Raw genomic sequence first — 21,998 nt, forward strand, 5'->3', positions numbered from 1 at the left:
GGCTGCCCTGCGGCCTACCCATGGCTTACCCATGGCCTGCTGCCCTGCCCTGCCCTGCTCTAGTTGCACCCCTCCGGGCCCCACCTGGGCCAGACCGGTCGCGGTCCCCCCAGCCCCTCCATCAGGGCCCCGTGTTTGCCTGCCCGGCGGCTGCTGGACATTTGTTCCGCCCTCCCCGCAGCCAGCGGGTGCCAGTTTTTCTCCCCTGTCGCTTGCCTTTTTTCCTCAGCGCATGGGGGGCTGGAAAATCGGAAATGATCTTAATTAAATGTTTTCTATACAGAAACAAGCGGGCTCTTTTTGTGTGAGGCAAAGGCAGCAGACCTTATCACAAAAGACAAAGACAAATATTTATCAGGGAACAAAAGATGTCCATGGTTGCTTACAACGGGGGGAGATTTTTCTCTCTCTTCTGGTGAAGATGTTTAACGGTGTAAGATATTTATCAGGACCGCTTGTTGAAATTCTTTGTTTCCGTGTAAGATCTACAAATGAAACTGTTTTTCTTTCTGTGAAGCACACAATGAAATCCGTGAGTTGAAGTGCAGAGAATGCAAACACCTGCTTGTCCCTGTGTTGACTTTGTGTTACCAGAAGATCTTTTCTGTTTCTCACGATAATGGTTTGGGGGCCTGGTTTTGTTTGGGTTTTCATTCCGTGAGGAAAGAAATGGTCATCTTGTCCGTCTTCCTTTTGTGTCGCTTCTGAGTCAGCGTTTGTCTCCCTTGAAGGAATACTGGGTTGTTAAATAAAAGTATTCCTTCTCTCGCAGAGTGGTATGTTATGTGTCATCAAGGGAATAAGCCGTGAGGTTTTACTGCTTTGCCTGTCTGGTGGCTGCTTATTTTGTATGCTTAGTTTTAAACGCTCTGATTGATAAGCTACATGTTCGACAACTTCATGTTTTAAGCTATGAACAGAGGGCGGAAACATTGCAGTCTGTATAACTCTTTTTATAGCGTTTTTGCCAGTTCCCCTGAAAGATTTGTAGAAACAGTATTTCAGACGTACTCGACCACTAGTTAGTTGATGATTTCATGTACACATATTTAATGCAAAATGATTTTAGTTGATATTTAAACTGTGCAAATGCTTACTTTTATGAGTATTTGTCCCAAAGAGCTAGGTTGTCAGTTACCTATAAAATCTTACATAAAAGCTCATGATTTTATAACAAAGAAAACAATTTGTCCAAGTTGTGTAGAGAGCAGTTGAGATTAAATTTGTTCACATGGCAAATGTTCAGCCACATAATAAGTATAATAAGCTGATGTTATTGCACAGATTTCTGGCACCAAAACATGTAACTCATAGCAGTGTCTGAGCTCCAATATTTGGGCTTTTATTATAGTTCACAGGATTCAAGGAGTACTTTAAAATATTTTTGCATGAGAAGTTACAACAGGGATTTACAATGACGTAGGCTTTTAAGTACAATGCTGTACAGTAAGCCTACTGTGTCATAACAGAAGTGTCATAGGCAGTTGAGGTTCTGCTGCTGCTTTAACGTATTTAAGAAACATGGGGAGTGTGGGGGGGAGGAGGTAGTCTTCAAATAACTATACTGCAGCTAGTCCTGTTTATCTGATAAAATGTTTTCAAGCTGGTGGTAGTCCTGAGAGCAAGCACTTGAAGAATCGACAAACATCTGTTTCATATGCATCATTACATTTTAAATTAGTAATGTAAAATAAAGCTCTGAAATGTGACATGGATGAAAGTATTCTGCTTGTTGTTTCTTCATTCGTGACAGTAATGTTTTTCTTAAATTTCTCAGTCTCTGAAACCTCACTGAACTGCCTGCTTTTGAAGGGTGTGTTTATAAATTATTTACCTTTGTGCAGAATTTAAAGCAATTGGTTTTAATGAAATTAATCATTTTAGTTCACATTTAACAAGAGAGTTTGAAGATAAAGCTGCTCTATGATTCTTCATTTACATGTATCTATTTTTATTCTGATTTTAGAGTTTTCATTCTATTCATTCTATTTTTCTTGAATTACTCATTCCAGATAGCCTGACACAATTTTTCTTGCTTTAAAGTTGTATAGAGAAGCAGTAAATTAGATGGTCTCGGGATGTTCTTAAAACAGATTACAAAAATTACCCTTTCTTACTGTTGTTTGGCTTTTCAATTCAGAGCTTTTTCTTTACTTTCCAGTAAGTAAAACTTGTTCTATGATAATTTGCAAGATTTCTATGCTGTTCTAAAACTTTTTGCATTTACTGTAATGTTACAGTGTGTCTGAAAATTAACACATAAATATAACAAGGTACATAGTATTATGATTTTTCCTTTTAATAAAACAAAGTGATTAGCTAGGCTATCTTGGCTTGAACAATTATCTTTTCCTCAGGCTCCCTGGCAAGACAGAAATACTCTCGTAGGGAGAGATTTGTTCTTCAGAAACAGAATATATTCTGTAGAAATGTTGGTATATACTTTTGAACTGGTTTTGCCTTCAAGATGAATTTTCTTCTATAAACATAAGCCGGGGCTGCTCCAGCTTTCTTTTCTAACAGCATATGCAGTATTTGAGGATGTTATCTTGAGTTTTCTAAACCTTGAAATGAAGTAGTATTACCACAGAAGTACGAGAGTAAGAAAGAAAGGGAAAAAAAAAGAGGAAAAAACCCTAGCATATGCTCACATTGATAGAAAAAGCTCATCTTCAAAGATAACTTGCCTTGCTGTTTGCTTTTATCAGATAGCATATTCATATTATTCCTTTTATCTGAAAAATAAATAGAGTAATAATAAGGGCTACATGGTCAAGAACTGAAAAATGATGAAAACTATACTGCTGTTGAAATTAATTCACTCCAGCATTAGAAAGGAGTTTGCATTATATTACTGCATTGTTGCTTGTGATAGCAGCACTGACCGTTTGATACGGTGGTTGGTGGTGAAAAAAGTCTTTTTAATTTATTTTTTAATGTGAGCAAAGTATTTAGAGAACTTTGATGAAAGGGAAAGATATTAAAATATGAGTGTTTTTAGTATGAATTTGTACAGATGGGACTGTAATTGGTGACATGGGAATAGTATATATACTGAAATGTTTGAAATGCTAATTCATCTTTGCTTCTGTTTTCCAACTGCCAGCTGTAATTATGGATCTCATTTAACAGGTGCTAACACGGGGAGTAACTTCACTCCTGGAGTAATCCCATTGTGACACGGAAGTAAAGTTAAGGCTCAGGTACCAAGGCACCGGTGTGGATGCAGTTCTAGGAATTTGCTGGGTGCTGCTATTAATGACTTTCTAGTATCCAGGTCCTAAACCATTTGCATTTTGAATATATTTTGTTATATGTAAACTGGGTTACTCACTAATTTTCTTTATCAAGATTAATAGAAGCCTTTAGATTAAAGTTTATCACAGGTTACAATCCCTAAAATTCAATTATTCTCTGAGGGAGGGGGATGAATCTGAAATCTTTTCTAGCTCTACAGATCTCTTGTAAAATTTGAGAGAGATTTGAAATGGTCTATGGAATCTTTTCAATTAGTTTTACATTCTTTTTCCAAAGGGCTTCATTAAATAGGTGTGTTCTAATAACAGGGATAACGTCTCTAAAATTCCTTGAATCTGCTTTTTTTTTCTTTTTTTTTTTTTTTTAAAAAAAAGGCCTGTGAACAAAACTTTTATTTAACCTAAGTGAAAAACAAGGGTTCAATTGACAGAATGAACTGAAGTAGTAATCAAGGGCTTTGATCAGCATCTTCATTCTGTTAAAATGAAGGAAACCCACTAAAAGATAATCTGTTTTAAACTAACTTTATTTAATGTTAAAATGTAAAAATACCTAAATATGTAGAATAAAGTTTAATAATTATTTTTGTTTCATAATTATTTATATTTGTGTGCCATTTATGGTTCCATTCTTATTTAACAGAAAGATTGCATTTAACTTCAGTGGGAAACACACTGTATTTTTTCATTCCAATCTGAAACTTAATGTTGAACTTTGAGGTCAAATGAAATGTCTTTGTAATTACAAAATTAAATATTATTAGTATCCTGAATGACTTCTTGCATCCCATAGGATTTTTTTTTTACAAGGATGTAGTAGGAAAGAATCCAAAAGAAGTTCTTTATAACATTAATGGAAATTACCTTAAATTCTTTGTTGTGTATCAGGAAATATGTTATTTTTGTAGCATTTCATACCTGCTGAACATTTCTGTAAGATTTTTATAATAGAGATACGGTTTTGTTCTAGTTTCAGAACTTCTAAGACAGAGTAATTTGTTTATTTTTTTTCCCTGTAAAGATAGAAAACCTTACAGGACAAAGGAATAAAAGCATGAAGGAGTGAACTGCAGAGCAGAACAGTTTTTCCTCAATTCCTGAATAGAAAACTGTATTATCGTTCTTTTTCCCAAGTGATTTTAAGATGCTTTAGAAGTTAACGAGAAAACAGAAAACACATTTTGAAGCAGTGTCTGAGCGCTTCACAATAAATGAAAGAATAGTCCGATTCTGTGTTTCCATTTGAAACTTAAACTTACACCAAAATATTTTTGTGTGCCTCGAGATGCTTTTTTTCCTCATTGATTTGAAAGCACTGTAATTGAGTAGTGATTTGTTTTGATTAGAGCTAATGTAAGTGTAATTGTAAAAGGGTGAATGGAGAGGACAAAGGATAGTATTGTTTCATATTTTCTAAAATATTGAATCATTATTTTCTTTACGTTTATGCTACCTTATGTCAACACAAAAAAATGAGGATGTGATTAATGCAGTACTTAGAAGGTTAAGGTGAAGTTTTAGGCTGGATTCAAAAGCAATAAAAAGTGTAACAGGAAACTTCATATTGCTTCATGTTAATGTTCAGGGCCAGATTGTAACTACTGGGAGGATAAGACAGCGTGAAGTCATTTGCTGTCTGGGTTTACGTGAACGTGTCTAAAATGGCATCTGCAGCAGGAGGAGGAATGAATGCTGTACACACTGCTAAGGGTTTATGCGTAAAATGAACAAACCAACAAACAAACAAACAAAAAAAACAAACACCAAAACAGATTTATTAAAATCAATAGTTAGGTAGATCAACATAGCAAAAATGGGGTAGTACAGAGATACTGCCAGTGGTGTTCTGCTGGGAAACTGTTTAATACATGTATATTTCCACTTACAGGAATAATTTGATTCTTGTAAGGTATTGTACATGAACTAGCAAAATCAAGCTTGTAAAGGAGCATATGATTTTGTTAAACAAGTATACAAAGCAAGGAACATACACCATATGTTGATTAAATCTCTAAAACATAGAATGAGTGCTCAGTAATATAACTGTCATAATGGTTAGGTGGCTGACTTTTTTTCTGAAAAGTGGAAAAAACAGCAGACCATTTTTTAGGAGCTAATATGGTTTGATTAAAAAAAAAAAAAAGGCTCCTTGCTTTGCCAACTGATACAGTTTTATTTATTTACTGCATTTCTCAGGATTGTTTCCTGTGCAATTTCAGGGATGGAAGATGAAAAAAATAATTTTCATCTTATGGAAGATGAAAAAAATAATTTTCAACCTTTTGCCCCTTACACCTCTTACTACTGCACTTTCTTATTTTGAAACTTAGTTATGAAAGCCATATAGATACATGAGAGAGCTGCATCTTGCCACCAGTGTACTGCGTTTTACCTTATACAGACGTGTTTGTTTGTCTGATGTGAGTGGAAGGTGGCAGCAGTTTAATCAAGTCAGTGTATGATAGGCTCTGAGCAGTTTTGACCTTTCAGTCATTCCATGAAAAGAGGCACTGTTCCCATCCTTGTGTGAGGTGTGAAGTGGTGAATGCAATACCTGCACTGAGTATGCTGTGCTGAGGTCTGGAAGCTCAGCGGAGGAGAGGGAATTTTTTGTCAGACTTACCATTAATGGTGTAAAATGAAAGTGGTAGCTATATGCACACACTACGTGTATGATGCAGTGTGATAACATTTAAAAATGACAAGCGAGACATTACTTTTAATAAGATGTGTGTGTATATATATATACATGCATGTATATATGTGCCAATTGCTATGTTCGAAAGCAACTAAAAATTGGACTCTAACTCTGTTTTTCATTATAATTAATGTCTAAGGAATGAGGCTGCATAGGACAATTTTGCTTAGTGTTGGGCAACATAGCTGCCTTTTTTAATTGCAGATTTTGAGCTCTGCAACCTTCCAGAAGAGGAATATTATTTAAGTGCTGGGGATGCTGGGATGTGTCTGTTCATTCATTGGGATGGTAAGAAACGCGGTAAAACTGTCTAGGAAGCAATTCTGGGCGTAAAAATGTTGTTTGGTATGTGTTGCATGAAAGGGGAAGATGACGAGTGAGCTCTCTTCCGCCTCTCCGGGACTGCCCTGTGCCCCAGCCGTGTGGGCTGCCTCCTTTATCTCGTTCTCCTTCCCCACCCTGCGTCTGCAGTGTCTGGATGTGAGATGCAGGAGAGTACATCTCCTTTTGGTTAGATTTCAAACCAGTCTTGACCTATTTAGGCAGGAGGGGAAGACGCTCTGTGTGGAGCCTTGGTGTGGTCTTAAAACTGTTGGGGAGAGAAGGATGGTGATTTTGATGAATAGTCAAGAAACCACACCAGGAAAAATTCCAAGGTGGATGCCGATAGCTGTGAGGTGGGCCAGGAGGTCTCCAACCTGTGATATATTGCAGGTCAGACGCAGGCAATCATAAAGCTCAACACTGCATGCCCATAGGTCTACTTACCATATATTCCTTTGGAAGCACTTTGGGATTGCTCAGGGTGAGATGGAAAGGAAGGTATTTTCATTTGTTTCACTGTTTTTAATGATGAGAATAAGGCAACAAAAGGGGAAGAATTTGGGGTATTGGTTTTCCCTGTACTCTGTGTAGTACCAGAAAGATGTTCAAGTACTATCTGCTACTTCAGGAACAGAATTAATGTTTGGCTTTAAGGGTGGTGCTAGTGTCTCCATTGTAGCGGAAGGTATTTGTTACAGAACTGCATGTTGTGGATAAAATGAGTTTTAAATTGATTTGTTTTGAAATTGGTTTAGCCATTCAGATGCAATTTTAACTAAGACATTGAAGGGTTTCCAGACAACTCTTTCCTGAATATCAGTATGGAGTTTTTTTTGGCATTATACCCAAATTAACAGCATGCTGCGTCATTAAAAAATAAGAGATGCATTTTTTTTTTCTTGGCATAGATTTCTGCAAAGTGATAAAAGACTCCCTGTGTTGATTACAAACATTGTAAAATGTTTACTTTGCTCTATAAACTTGCAGCAGTTCATGCTTGGATGTTTTGTATGTGGCCCCTTAAGATCTTTTGCATTTTTCTGCTTGCGTCAGGGTTTCAGTTCTCATGTTCAAGAGAGATTTCTGAAGTGTGCATCTTCTTAAAACAGACATCATACAATTATCTACATATTTGAATTTAACATGCAAGTAAAATATATATCAGGCATCTGCAGTGGTAGTTAGACACGAGCATTTCCTGTTCATTGTGCTCATGGCATGTATTACTTACCTAACTGTAAGTGACAAGGAAAATTTCCTCACTGGGTTTTGAGTCAATAACCAGCTACTTAGTTAATAGGACAAAAGCAACGTGTCCTGCAGAGAAGGTGAAGGCAACAAGAGCAGTTACAGGCAGGATACAAGTTAGTTAGGAATCTCTTTAGTTCTTAACAGTTTTTTACTGCTGGAAAGTTACACAGTTTTCTCCATGTTTAAAACAGAAATAAAATTGACCTGGCATGTAAACAAGTAATGCTGTTCTGAATTTATGCATTGGAAATACTAGAATTTCTCTAGAATTTCTTTGCTATTAGATTTTTATTTTTTTATTTTTTTTTTAACCAAACAAGAGTTTCTCTTATTTCCATTCTAATGCCTAAACCAAGAAATCTCTGAACCTCATAGACTGTGGATGTTCCCACCTCCTGAAAGTATCAACCAAAGAACCACATGTAACTTCACAGTGAGGTCAGCACACCCAGAATCTCTTCCTGCACGATGCTGTATGTGCACAAAATCTGCACAAGTGAGAAGTGCAGTCCTCAGATTTTTTTGAATTGCAAAAAGAAGGATTATAACTGGCTAAAAACTTTTCAGAAGTGTCAGTAAAATTGGCTTTTTCTATCTCTGTAATAAAAGGTCAGGGCTGGACTACTGTCTTGGGCAAGAGAGGAGCTGGCATTGGACTTGTACTGCAGATTAGTGTAGTGGACCTAATTTCTCAGGTATTAGACCTTAGCTACTCATGGGATTGCAGGTCACATCCTGGCCCCTACAGCTGGCTGAAAGCCAAAAAATTAGTATAATGAAATAGTTTTGTGTTGTTCAATTTTTCATTTCATTGCAAGAAAAGCATGTCTTTTCATGCCTTCTGGTAATGGAAGGTGTAGTACATGGGAACAGGAGAACCCATCCTGGAAAAACTGATGACTGGAATCCCGAATGCCTCTTGCTTGACCTCCTGCTTGAACGGAAGCAGTGATGCAAATCTGAAACTCCACCTTTGTTTTCTTTCTGATAATGAAGAAGTTTTACTTTCTAATATAGGTTGTTATAGAGGACTCGCTTTTTTTCCTTGTTTAGCTAAATTTTTGTTAGTAACATTCAGTTGACAGCTTTTATGTCTTAGCCTACCGCTATGCAGTATTAGTTCCCAGATATCTTTTATGTGGAATAACACACAATGTCAGGTGGAATTGATGTTTATGAATAATAGAAATGTGAGTGCTAATGTTCCTACTGTGAAGTTCTGGAGGCAGTTAGTAAGAACTTTTAATCAACCATTAAATAATCAATAGTTGCTAGTTCATAGAAGGTCTTTCAAAATTTTAATTTCTTTGGTTTCAGGATATTAGAAATTACAGATATCATCTTCAACAGGCCTTAAGAAGTTAGAATTTAAACGTAATTTGAACACTTTATTACCGTAGGCTTCTTTGATGATTCTAGCATGCATGGGTTAGATCAACTGTTCCTTTACTACTGAAGGCAATGCATTGTGAATTTTAAATTTCCAGTCCTTCAGAAATAGATGGGTCTAGATAGGGAGAGATGGGAGCTGAAATACCTTCAGTTAAGCTTTGAATTCTTAGAAGACTTTCTAGAGGAACTTTTAAATACCTCGGAGTAAATTCAGTTTCATTTTTCCTCTTTGTTTGTCAGCTTTAAGGTCTATCTAATTCTGTGAAAAAGGCCATGTGTTCTCAAAGATTTCACAAAACTTTTTCCCTTGCATTAGTTGCATAATTTAAATGAGAAGTCCTCTGTCCTAGGAAAGATTTATGGTGTGAAGACTGTTTTCTTTACTCAAAAGCACATTGTTATTATTACTATTGTTGTTATTATTATTATTCACATTGCCAAGAGAAAAAGGTACCTACTATCTCTGTCTTTCTGTAGATATCTAAATTTATCTTTGGGCTTCTATCTTGAATTGCTCTGGAAAATATGCAGATTAATTTACCATCCAGTTACTTTTTAGTTTATTTTTAATAAATCTGAAGTTATTTTAAATTTGCTGGGGGAAATGTTTCCAGCAAATAAACTTTTCTGAGTATACTTGTTACCCTTTCTTTTAGTATTATTTGATCAATAATTCAGACACCCATCTCAACTCCTTGGCTCCAGCTGCTTCTAAGTCACAAGTAGTCTCCATTGATATCAGAGGGAATTCACATGGATGGACATAAAACAGACTTGCAGAAAAAAATCATCTCCATTTATTGTGCTTCCAGTCACATCATGAAATAATCTTGGAGCATGTGAATCAGTTTCATTTCAGCAGAAGTTAATGTGGGAGATGCTCTCCAGTCATCTGTTTAAACCACAGAAACAAACTGGAGTTGAAACATTCATCACAAAACATTCATGAAGTCCTTATGGGTGAAATGTTCATCAGGTCCTCAGTACCAAGATGTATCCAGAATCATCTGTAGCCTGGCAGGTAGGGCATTTTCTTGAAAAGGGACTTGTGTGTGCTGACCCTTTCATGCAAACAAAAGAAATGGCTCATCTCTTTTGATGTCTATGCAACTGGTCTAATTATTTGTGTACTGAAAATATGAAAAAAGAGTTGGAGGAACTAGCCAACAACACTGTTGCCTTTCCTTTCCATGGTTGACACATCTCTTAAAGGAAAAAGAGAAAAAAAAAAAAAAAAAAGGAAAAAAAAGTAAGCTAAAAGAAAACACTGAAATCAAGCTTTCCGAGTTCTAAATATTGGCTCTTATGGATCCAGTAGGAGCTGAGTTGAGGGTCGAACCCCCAGGTTAAAAAAATATGTAGTCCTTGGCTGGATGTAAACTTGGTTTCTGTAGAGTATAAATGCTTCTGACTACCAGTGTCCATAAAGAATGTGCCTCGTCCAGCATCATTACTGGGCAGTAGGATGAGACCTGCAGGGGAGGGCAGTTTTCTCCACTTCGGAAGCGTGATAGGTGTATTAAGCATGGTAAGGGAAAATTTGTGTTAGGCTTTGAATCTGCTGTGGTAAGCCACACGTTCCCTTGTCAGAGTCTATCACGTAGACTCTTAAAAAGTTGCTAAATGTCCTTTATTCTTTTTGTTCATCTCTACAGTTCAAACTTAATCATCCTGCAGAAGGCTGTCCATTTTGTCAGAAGCTGGCAGGTTTAAAAGCAAAAAGTGGTAATATAAAAGTGACTCATCTCTGAAGACACATTTCCTTTTGATAGTTAGATAACAGTAGAAGCTCTTTCAAAGTATTTATGTAAAGCAGCATATTATTAAGCCACAAGTATAGTCTAAATTCAAAAGACAAAATTGGGGTGCTTTAACTTCCTATGTTTGCAGTCTGTTTTGTATATCACAAGAAGACAGCTGTAGATCAGAAGGCAGGCAAGCTTCCGGCAAGTGATGGGTGAGCAAGAACTTCCTATGAAATATTGACCTGGTCACAGTCAGCTGCTCTGAAATTTGTTGTTTAAGTAATCTATCTAATATGTCTAAGGAGTAGCATATCAGAATCAATCCATCCAAATGCCTCAGGAAGATCAATAAAAGGATAATAAATCCAATAATTCTCTGTGATCTGCTCTGGTGTGAAGCTACTGGGGAAGCCTTGTACAGTATAAAGATTAACTCTAGTACACATTTGATAGGGTGACAAATGCACTGTGGCTTGTGCAAAATTCATTTCAAATTCATTCTCAAACTTTATTTTCTGCAGTAATCTGCTGTCATGAAACTGAATGTCAACAAATAAAAATTGCTGGGGACATTTCTAAGGGGAAATAAACCTGAAGTTTGCAGGAGGAGGTTCCTAGACTTTTCTCTGTGAATCTCCCACTTAATTTTTGTTTGGCAAGTTGAAACATCTCTTTGATATTGTTTTACTTTATAAACCATAGTAATTATAACAACGAGCAGTTCTTTAATTACAATACAGTGAACACAAAATCTGAGGGGGTAGTAAATGTATTTGGATGGTTAATTTCCTTACCTGACTAGAAACATTGGATATCAGCCCTTTATGGGGGAAAAAACAAAACAAAACAAAACAAAAAAAAAAGCAACTTTGTTTTGGCACAGTCCTGGGAGTCATTTTTTGTTTGTTTGTTTGTTTCATTAGACTGTTGTAGGTATAGAGTTGAGTATATCATCTAGAGATGATGTCACATATAAGTTGTTTATTATTTTTCCAGTTGTTACAATGGCTCAAACAAGTTTAGGAAAGAATCCTAGCACTTCTGTTTCTGACTGAATGACATAAGAGAAGTGACCTTTCTCAGGGAGTGTGGGTACATCAAGGAAATATTTACCAATATTTGAAAACCTCAGAACTCTATTTATAAGCTCCATTCTAAAAAAAAAATGTTCAAAGATCTGCAGACTGGCTGCATCTTTTCAAATCAACTTCAGAGGCTTTGAAGAGATCAGGAGTAGCACTTCAGCCATCTAGATCTTGGTCAGTTAATTTTTTATTTTTATTTTTTTGAAAATAAGGAACAGAATGGGTAGGCAGTTGAAGTTTCAAACTACAGAGATGAGAGCAGAGTAATTATTCACATGCAACATTATTTTCACAATCTGATTCTGCTGAATTGCAACATTTGCATTATAGACTTTTTAGAACTTCAGAGATTGTTTTTTTTTAAACATTCCTAATTTTCAGTGCACCAAAGTCTGACCGTGCCTTAAAATCAAACAGTATTCTTTGTTCTCTTTGTTCATATTACCTTACAATCATAGTATCTTTCAAGAATCTAGTTAAGGAAAATTTATTTTCAAATGAAGCAGATGATGAAATCTCTTGAGTCGTGGCCCCAGTTAGCAGTCTTGTTCCTCAGAAACGGAGCTCAGACTGCTTGATGCATTGTTATAAATTCAAGGCAAAAGTCTCTCGATGGGTGCCAGTTCTGGGATGCATCTCTGAAGAAGAGAGTTCAGACCTACCTTAAAAGCCATCTTTAACCACAGACATTATTGTGGTACACTTTCTGCTCCAGAAGGTGATATTTTAGTGAAGATAATAGGAATAGGCATAATTTCATTAAACCTTTGCCTGCAGGCTTCTTGGTAACTAACTGGAGTCAGCTAAAAAGTGTAGTTGTCCAGTTTTAATAAAACAGGCACGTTTAAGCAAATTCATCAATGTAATAGATCCTGGATGAAACCAAGACTGATCTCAGGCACTAATACTGGTGAAATAAGGAAGTAAGAAGCACTAGTAAGTGTAACAACTCACTTCTTGGGTCAGCCAATTTATATTTTCAGTTGTTTTCAATGAAACATCAAAATGACACTACCCAAATTATTTTGGACATGTTATTGGAGTACAGCAGTAGTTTTTAATATTAAAACTTATTAAAACTTTTAATATTAAAACTTCAGGATTAGGAGGAAAGTGTTTCAGGTTCTATTTTCCAGTGTTTCTTACTCTTGAGAGAGAAAAAAAGACAATGGGAAAATAATATATGATAAAGAAGTTAGGATGTAGCCTCATAAACTCCAAGCTCATTTGTTCCTTTACTTTCTTTACCAGACTGTAAATTGTCTGTTGTTGAGGCATTGATTTCTGAAAGAGATCTGTTTAAGATCTGTTCATCTGTTTAAGATGTTCAAATTATTCACATACCTACTTTCAGATATAACCAAAGATGGTTCATAAAATAGCTTGCCAATAGTAAATCTGGATGTTGTGGGTTTCTTAGCATGTGGCCAAAGGCAGGATAAACCACCATTCAGGCTGGTGCAGTAGCACTGTTTTGCAAGCTGTGCTTTTGTTAGGCTACAAATTCTTCCAGATCATTAGAGTTCAACTTACCTATGTAAGTCTTTTAGAATTTGATGAGGTAGCACTGATGCAAATTAAATCAGTTGTTTATGGCACCGTAGAAATAAAAGTTATTTCTGATTAGTGGCACAATGCAGAATTTCTCGCCCATAACCTTCACATGGAGGGTCACGTCCTAACCTGTGAGGGTTACATTCTAAATGAAATAGACAAATTCAGCTGGTGGGTTGCCTCATACCAAAAATGATGTAATCTGGAGATGATATATTTGAGGGTTCATGCTTGTATGCAATGTTTCTAATGCTGATAGTAAATAAAAATAAATAAACAAATGCACAAGTAGTGAAGACAACAGAAACAGGGAAGGATGGTGCTTTTCATAACAAACTGAAGTTTCACGCCAAATGGGCCAAGATCAGGGATCAGCAGACTAAATTTACATTGTCACTTTCTGCCCACTAATTCTGAAGCTGGAATGGGATCACATTAAAACGATGAAGTACTGAAAGTCCAAGGCCCATTAACAGCACATAAAGCTTGCAGTTTATGTATGAGAAAAAGATCATTTATTTTTAACAGATTATTTCTCTAAGTAGGATCTCTTCTTTTGAACTTCTTTTTAGTGCCAAAATATTTATAATAAAGTCATGAGAGACTACAGTTTGTACTCCTATTATTTATGTTTTGAAATAAAAATCAAAGTGACAAACAATGCTTTTAGCTATAGATGTCAAAATCAGTCACTTGTGCTCAAGTAGTTTTGAATGTTGTGATTCTTTATAGTCATTTGGTGGGTCTTTTACACCAATTCTAGGAAAAAGGGGAGGAATACTATATTCAGCCAGTATGCACACTTTATTTTTCAGACTATCCACTTGTCCTGTGTGTCCCAATTTTTTGGACAGACCTATGACTTTCCTTTCTTTTCTGCACACTCAAAAGAAAAAAAAAAAAAAAAAAGAGTAGCATCCAGTTCTTCAGGTGCTGCTCTGGTAACTGTCTGAGATGTGGCCCTGAGAATGTGGTGGTGAGTTTTCATTTCTGGAAGACAAGATGTGATACAAGACTGGGTCATTAGCTTGTCTGATTTTAGTGCTCGGCTGTGAGCAGAAACTTATTGCATCTTTCCTTCAGAAAATGGTCCAATCTCTAGAATTCTCAGGCAAGATTTGAAGATTTTATTTAACTGTAACTTTTACTCATTTCCCTTGGTTGTAGAAGGCAGTGGGACAGTGATATTTCATGGTAAAGTGTTCCTATTGCACTTGGCTTAAATTCTTATTCCCTATCCAAGAGAAAAGCTGTGGTAGCACTTAGTACATAATGCCTCAATATCATAGGATTTGTTTTTGATACTGCTCTGTTGTCTCTCACAGAGTTTTGATTTTTTTTTCTTTAGGAATAAAAATTTTAATTTCTATTGTAGCTCTACTTCTGACCCTCTGCAAAATGGTGATTTCGGATAAGTGTGCTATAGTTTCGTATAAAAGACTTGCACTTTATAATTTCGAACATACCTTATATTTTCTTATTCCATGGACTTTGATTCTCTGTCTTTATCATTTATGTATTAAATCCCAAGTTTGCTCTGCTATGAAGTGAAGTGTGCTGGTGGGACTCTGTTTTGGCATATTTAAAACGGATCTGAACTTTGTTCCTTGACACAGATGAATTTGCATCAGGTGTTCTGCATAAATGTTTATCCCCTGAAAATTATGATTTTTTTAGGGCAGTAGTACATGGTTCAAGTTGTTCTCCTATGCCTGTTAAGAAGATTGAATATCACTGTGAAAGTGAATAGGGACACTGAAGGAATACTCAGTGTGTATTTTTCTTTATGGTTATACACCCTTTTCTCACCAGGCTGATACTATGTGAAGTGAAGGAGAATGTCATACTGTGGTATAACTATTGAGTTTTATATTGACTGGCTGCTATTTGAGGGATTAAAATTTCAATTTATTTCGTAAGCTGCATAACAAAACCAACAAAGCCATTGCCTGTCTGTATTAAAATCTCTATTTCAAGGGTTAACAGTGTTACACAAAAAATAGTTGAAACCCAGTAATTTTAACTGTGTATGGCTTTGCCTATGGGGATTTCTGTGTATGCTAATAAAGAAAATCAATTAGAAACATGCTAGGCTTGTTTTCTTCTCTGGACCTACTCATTTACAATATATGCACGGCTGACATTTTGAACCATAGGTCTCTTGAGATTTAGTCTTGTAATCATATATGTATCCGTATAAGTAGATACCCAGACAAGATAAACACAGAGACTAGACATAATTCAACATTCAAGGTTAACAAAAGGGATGTACACTATATTGGGATCATTTACCTTGTATTTTTGCATAGCTAAAATATGTATTACTTTCAATCAAAAGAGAAATTTGCCTTGGAAAAATAATCAATTATGGGAAACATCAATTATAAGGAAAACGTTTTGTTTTCATTCTGCAGGTAGGCACTTTTTTTTTTTTTTTTTTTTTTTTTTACAAACTTCTTAGTTCACAATGTAGGAAATTGTCTGTCTTCAGTTGCTAAAAGCATTTCAAACTTCAAAATACTGTTACAAGACGTTTTCTTCTTGCCTTAAAATGATGTACTTCAGCTGTGATCTGATAAACTGTGGCATTTAGTTAAAACAGAGTCCCAGTGAGGTTCTGCTACTCCAAACAAAGAGGGTAAGGGATATATGAAGTCACTGGTGTTTTATACAATAAAGGATTAAATTAGTCTCTTGTGAACTTGATTGCCACTCTGTCAAAGTTATGAATGTTTACAAACTATCTTGAATTTGGCTCAGACTTGGCTGTTGACTGAAAAAGAGAATACATGAAAATAATGCTTATAAATATATATACATATAATGGGGTTTGTACTCTTTGTGGTCTCTGTTTGTTGTTTAATAATCAACTGCTTCTTCTCCACTTACCCTTTCTCTGTGTGTTCATATTGGTCATATACTAGTCATATGGATTTAGGAGTAGAAGCCTATTTCCACTTTGGTTAATACATTATCAGAAAAAAAATAAAAATCCTATAAGATGTCTTTTGCTTTAACATACATAGACATCTTTAGATCACCCATATCTAATTTTACACTGCCTGGCTTCACACTTCTGTAATTGCTACATATTGTGAAACTGTGGCAGTCAACTTTCTAATGCATACAAGATATCCTGCAAATACAAGAAAGCACATACATGAAAGTAACGGTATCTTTACTTCTGAATGGCAAAAATCAGTTCTTCAAAGTCAGGCCCTTTATGGTATTTATAAATTGGCTCAAGATTACTGAGGATGATGCATAAACCATATAAACAGGGCAAACTTGACAGAGATGAACTGAAGAACAGTAATCTTGGAATTATACAGTGCAATGTTTTTATGGAATTATTGTTTCTGAAAGAACTGTGCATTGTCTTTATATTACAGGCCTGGAAAGCAACGTTTTCTGTCAATAGCAGCTTCTGTCTGGTGTGATGCCCCATTCTTGTGCTGACGCTACATGTAGTACTGAGCAGTACTGGAAAGGGGAAGAGGTCTCTTGGAATAAGGTATGTTTCTTTCTTCTCCAAAAGGGCAGGGCTTGATGAAGTACTCCATAATCACTTTTCTATTTAATATAAACTAAGGCAAATAGGTATTTAAATCTTCTATATTTTGGGGAAATGTTACTGATCTCACAGCTCTTGCTGCTATTGGTTGTACCTCTAGAATTATCACAGAATGTTTGTTCAAGGTATCTTGATTGCACTGCAACAAAACTTACCATTCATGACCAGCAACAGAAACTTGTAGAGAGGAGGATGCATTTAAGATCCTATCATTGGCTTTGCTGGGGGGGGCGGCGGGGCGGAAGTGTCTAAAATAAGAATGTTTTCTATGATGGACAAATTTAATTGCTTGTAATTTTAAAGATCACTGCAATAGCAACAGAAGAAGCAAGTGCACATGGTCTTTCTTCTCCTTGGTGCTGCAAAAAATGTTAGAACAAATTGGAGCTGGGAAGACGAAAGAAAATACATATGAAAAACTTAGAACTGAGAACCCTGGGGAAGAGGCTCTTGCTTGGAGAGGACCCTTTGGTGAAATACCTTGAAGAAGGGCTATAGGTCAATTGTAGAAGTATGGCAACAGAGGGGACAGTTATAAAATTAGAGTATTTTGTTGGATCCATGTTTCACTTCACCTTGACTTGTCATTTTTGGTAGCTTCCTCTGTGTTTGTATCTACTGAACAGAGCTTTTAATGCATCCAAGTGTTATACTGGGCTGTAATTTTCTATAAGCTTTTGTTAGTCTAACAGTTGTTTTCCAAAGTATTCTTAGGATGCTGTGAATGTTACCTGTGACTGAAAGTATACTCTCTAGTCCCTGTGCTTGTGTTGTCACAAATAGTATATCTTAATTAACATTCTATACCCAAAGTTCTTTCCTAATAGAATGGTTTTAATGAGCGTTATTTTGAGTAATGTTTTCATATTGTTTGTTCACATCATTTCTGGTCAAAGTGCAGTGCAATGAATAGATACTGCCTAAAGGCATTGGTTCCAGTTTACTGTCTTTTCACTGGTAAAAGACATATTGAGGTGAGAGTTTGTTACTTAAACACAGGACTGGTAAATATGACACACAACCTGCATTAGACACATGACCATCTGGAGCAGCAGCTGAGCCCTTGGCAGGATACCCTGGGGTATGCAAAATGCACTAGTTGCCTGTGCTTAGCAGTCCTGTCCTATATATTGGATTTCTATTGCAAGGAACCATAAAACCTAAACTGATTTAGTTAGGATTGTGACAGACTGTAATCCTAGGTTCAGAGGTGACCTAGACAGTATTAACTGCCTGTTGTAAGTGGGGGTACCTGGAAACTGCAAAGAAAGAAACATAGAAATAAAGCAAGTAAGGCACCTGCTATGAAGACAGTAGGGTGCTTAATTTATCTTATTTTCCCGAGATTGCTTTTCCTACTTTTCTGTTCTTCATTGATAAGCAACTCACCCCTTTCAAGTGAGCGACATTTTTTCTGAGTTGTTCTGCCATTCATTATTTCACAAAAAGAAATGTATTAATTGCTCTGCATTATAATGCACCTTCTCATTGTGTACCAAGTGTAAGGGAAAATATTACAGTTGGTATCTGACATGTGGAACTAATTTGCCTCTGTTGGAGTTCAGGGAGAGGTCTTGGCTATTACTGTGGAAGAAAACATTACAAATTATAGGCACCTCACTTCATGATACTTCATTTGTAGTTTCCGTTTGTGGTGATATACTATGAATAAAATATAGGGATGATATCCTGGCCCCACTGAAATCACTGGGGGGGTTTCTCTTAACTTCAGCTAGGCCACGACCCTGGGAATCACTGCTGGCTCCTGGTGAAGGATTTGTTCTATTTGTGCCTCTAACTAGACCTCCTCTGAGGACTTAGTTTTTAATATTACTACCAAATCTGCTTCTTACATATTAATTCTCTCTTATTGAAGTTTATTTGTACTTGATTTTGGGGATCCTATGCTCAGAGAAAAACACATTTCTATACCTATGTTTTTCTATCCTTAAATATGGTGGTATTGTTAGGGGTAATTATAAACCAACTCTCAGGAAATAATATGTGATAAAAAGAGAGAAAGGACTTTGGAATAATTTCCCAAAGGATGGTGTTGCAACCCTGTAGGTAAGATACAGTACAAAACTGTTCTGTTTCTTGAAGGCTATAAAATGGACTACAAGAAACAAGTTTGAACTTTGGGAGGAAAGACTAGATCACTTAATAGCTCTTTAATATCATCATGTTCTGCGATCACAAACTCTTTCTTGAGTTTATTGTGGATTTTTCTTTGCTAACTGTTCTTGATTTGATAAGCTTATTTTTTCCTCCATGGGTGGAAAATTCTTTGTAAGTATTTTTTTTGCTTTAGTAATAGACTCTTTCACATTGCTATACGTGGAGCATGAGTCACACACATAATTCATGACTTACAAAACATTTGCATTCATTTGCGTTCTCTTCATGGTATCATAGTTTGTTACTTTTTCTACTGAGTTGTTAGAGATCTTTAGGACACTGATGCTATATACAAATATACAAATAATAAAACAAAATAATCTCACTAGTTTCTATTACTGTTTGATCAACACTCTAAGTCAGTATTAAGCCTTTACTTTTTTAATTAACTTGCCAAAGCATGACATTTATTCAACTGAAAGAATACCAAGAACAAGACCCTGGTGTTCTTCTCATCACAGTTGTCCCAGATTTTCAAAGTATTTCGGGAGCCCTGGAGGTAGATAATCTTAAACTAATTTGTAAAGGAGCCAATATAAATAAATCTATTTTTATACAAGATTTGATAGCGATAAGAATGTTTCATAGGGGGAAAATGATTCAGTGCAATTTGTAACTTGGAGAACATAATATATTTGACTCCTCTTTCTGTGTAACACAAAGAGTTCATATGTTGCACAGTGTTCATTTTTAATTAAACATTTTATCATCGCACAGCCTTTTATTGACATTCCTCATAATAGAGCTGATAAGATCTTGACCTACTCTTCAATAAAGCAATGTATAACTCAATATTCTGGGACACGCTGTTCCCTTCAGAATTAAACTCACGATTTTCTGTTTTAATTTAAAAATTTCATGTAGTTTTATTCACGTTTATTTACTTTAACTTCTCAGATTTATGCTCGTTTGAATTGTGCAATTTGGCTGCAACCATTTCTTGGGCTATTATTTCTGTTTATTTGAGCTTTTAGGTGTCTGACCATTTTATTGAATTTTTCCTCCTTTTTGACTTTTCCTTTTAAAAATTTGCAATAAAAAGTGATTTATCACCTAATCTTGTTTCCTACTGTACCTAAGTCAAGTTTTGATTAGTGGCACTAACTTCACTCACAGTTGCCTAAATCATATGGTTACAGAGTTTTTGTTATCACAGATATTCCTTCAGAGAGGACATGAGAATAGATTTCTGAAGATGTTCCCAAAGATGAATTTCAAATTTGATCCCTGTCAGTAACCTGAAAGAGCCTTATGAGATACACACTCACCATACTCACCTAAATAGGATTTCCGTGTAGAAGACATAATGTCTGTTGACTTGCTGACCATCAGGTGTTGCAGAAACTGCTTTCTCAGTAATCTCCTAACCTCTTGCTGTATCAGCTCTCCCAGGTGATAACAACTCAACTACCCCCCTCACTTGTTTTTCATACTTCAGAAAACCAGCCCTGGGCATTTGATGTTTGTCCTTGTATCCCTGGTCTGTCACTATTCACAGTACATATATATTGATTTTAGCAGAAAATTCTGAGATAATCTAATGAACTAATTTGAAAATACTTTATATATCACAGACAAGGCAGAAATGCCTTGCACTTTTGGAAGTTTTTTTTTATTATTTTTTTTTTATAGAGAATATTAGGCTTGACTATCGAAGATATATTTGTTACACCCTCACAGATTTCCAACCTTAGTTTGTCATCATAGCAGAAGTTACAGAATCACATAGGGCCTCTGAGTATGTCATGCTGTGAATATTTCAAAATTAGACCTCTCAACAAATTTTGTCAACAAATTTCAGATTCTCAAGGATAAATAGGTATATGATATATTGAACCAAGTAGATAATAAAGGCTTTAATTTACTGTTTTTGAACTGACGTTTGTTTGTTTGTTGTCTTTGGGAGTTGTTGCTCCCTTCCCCTCCCAAATTAGCTCTCCAGGAAAATGTACTGTCATGTTATTAGAAGTTTAGAGACTTGTATTCAGATACTCAGATTCTTTAGTTGTTGGGACACAGAAGTATTGGAGAGCCTGGAAGATAGGAAAGCATGTTACTTGAAAATAAGCAATGTGTTGTGCTTTGTGCTTTCTTCCTTTTCTAACTGTTTAGGAAAAAGGAGTAAATCTAGCAACATGTGTAGCAGACTCAAGTTGGAGAATACTATCAAGGCAGAAACAATCAAGGTGTGCTTGGGGTATCTACTAAGGGGTCAGCATGGGTGCCAGAAGCCATGCCTCATCTTTTCTGCCACTGCCATCCGTGCTTGCTAGATTATGCTAAATGATGTAAATGCCAACATAAGCTTATGCCTTTGTTTGCTATGCAAGCGTATGATTGATACATTAAAGATGTGGGGCCTCACCATACCCAACACAGGAGAGGGAAGGATGTTTGAGAAAATGAGAAAACTGATAAAATGGTTAGTCATATCCATCCCTGAAATACCAAATGTTAAACCAGGAATAAGCCATATCAGATGAAGCTGCCCATTATGTTAGAGATACCAGACATCACCACTGAAATAAAGATGCCTGATTTTAATCAGACAATTCAAGTAGAGAGATTCAATTTATGCGCAGAAGGACCTTGAGACAGTGATGAGACTGCTCATGAACTGCTCATTTGTTTGCTCTTCCTTGTTCCTTCCACCCTGGGCAGTCCTGCAGGCTGACATGGAAAGTAGAAAGGCATAATGTGGGTATTTTGCTTGCTTGACTTTCTGTTGTTGTTTTGTTTTGTGATTTGTTTCCTTTTTTTTTTTTTTTTTTTTTCCCCATACCTCTGCAACTTTGGGCTGGCTGGCAGTTCCTAAGCTAGATGAAGAGGCAGTGAAATCTAGGATGGTGACTGGCATCTTAACAGATGTGTTGCGATAGGTTTTTAAAGGGCTTCTGGAATCAGTAACGTATGCTTTGGGGTTATAACCGTGCTTAAAAC

The 21,998-nt window shown here is 36.1% G+C and overlaps 1 protein-coding gene across 13 annotated transcripts in view; it reads left to right on the top strand.

Annotated features, from left to right (window-relative positions):
- The window catches only part of LOC121079132, a 242,263-nt gene that overhangs the window by 34,359 nt on the left and 185,906 nt on the right, over window positions 1-21,998 (top strand). For all 13 annotated transcript variants that reach the window (XR_005824895.1, XR_005824894.1, XR_005824915.1 and 10 more), the window contains exons 2-3: window positions 16,699-16,820; window positions 21,171-21,244. Coding sequence is in view for 6 of the 13 variants with exons in the window: in XM_040576020.1 (XP_040431954.1) it covers window positions 16,746-16,820; window positions 21,171-21,244 (149 nt within the window). In the remaining 7 variants the exon portion in view is untranslated. The remainder of the gene's footprint in view (window positions 1-16,698; window positions 16,821-21,170; window positions 21,245-21,998) is intronic.

The sequence above is a fragment of the Cygnus olor genome, chromosome 1 (assembly GCF_009769625.2).
Source record: "Cygnus olor isolate bCygOlo1 chromosome 1, bCygOlo1.pri.v2, whole genome shotgun sequence".
Classification (NCBI taxonomy): domain Eukaryota; kingdom Metazoa; phylum Chordata; class Aves; order Anseriformes; family Anatidae; genus Cygnus; species Cygnus olor.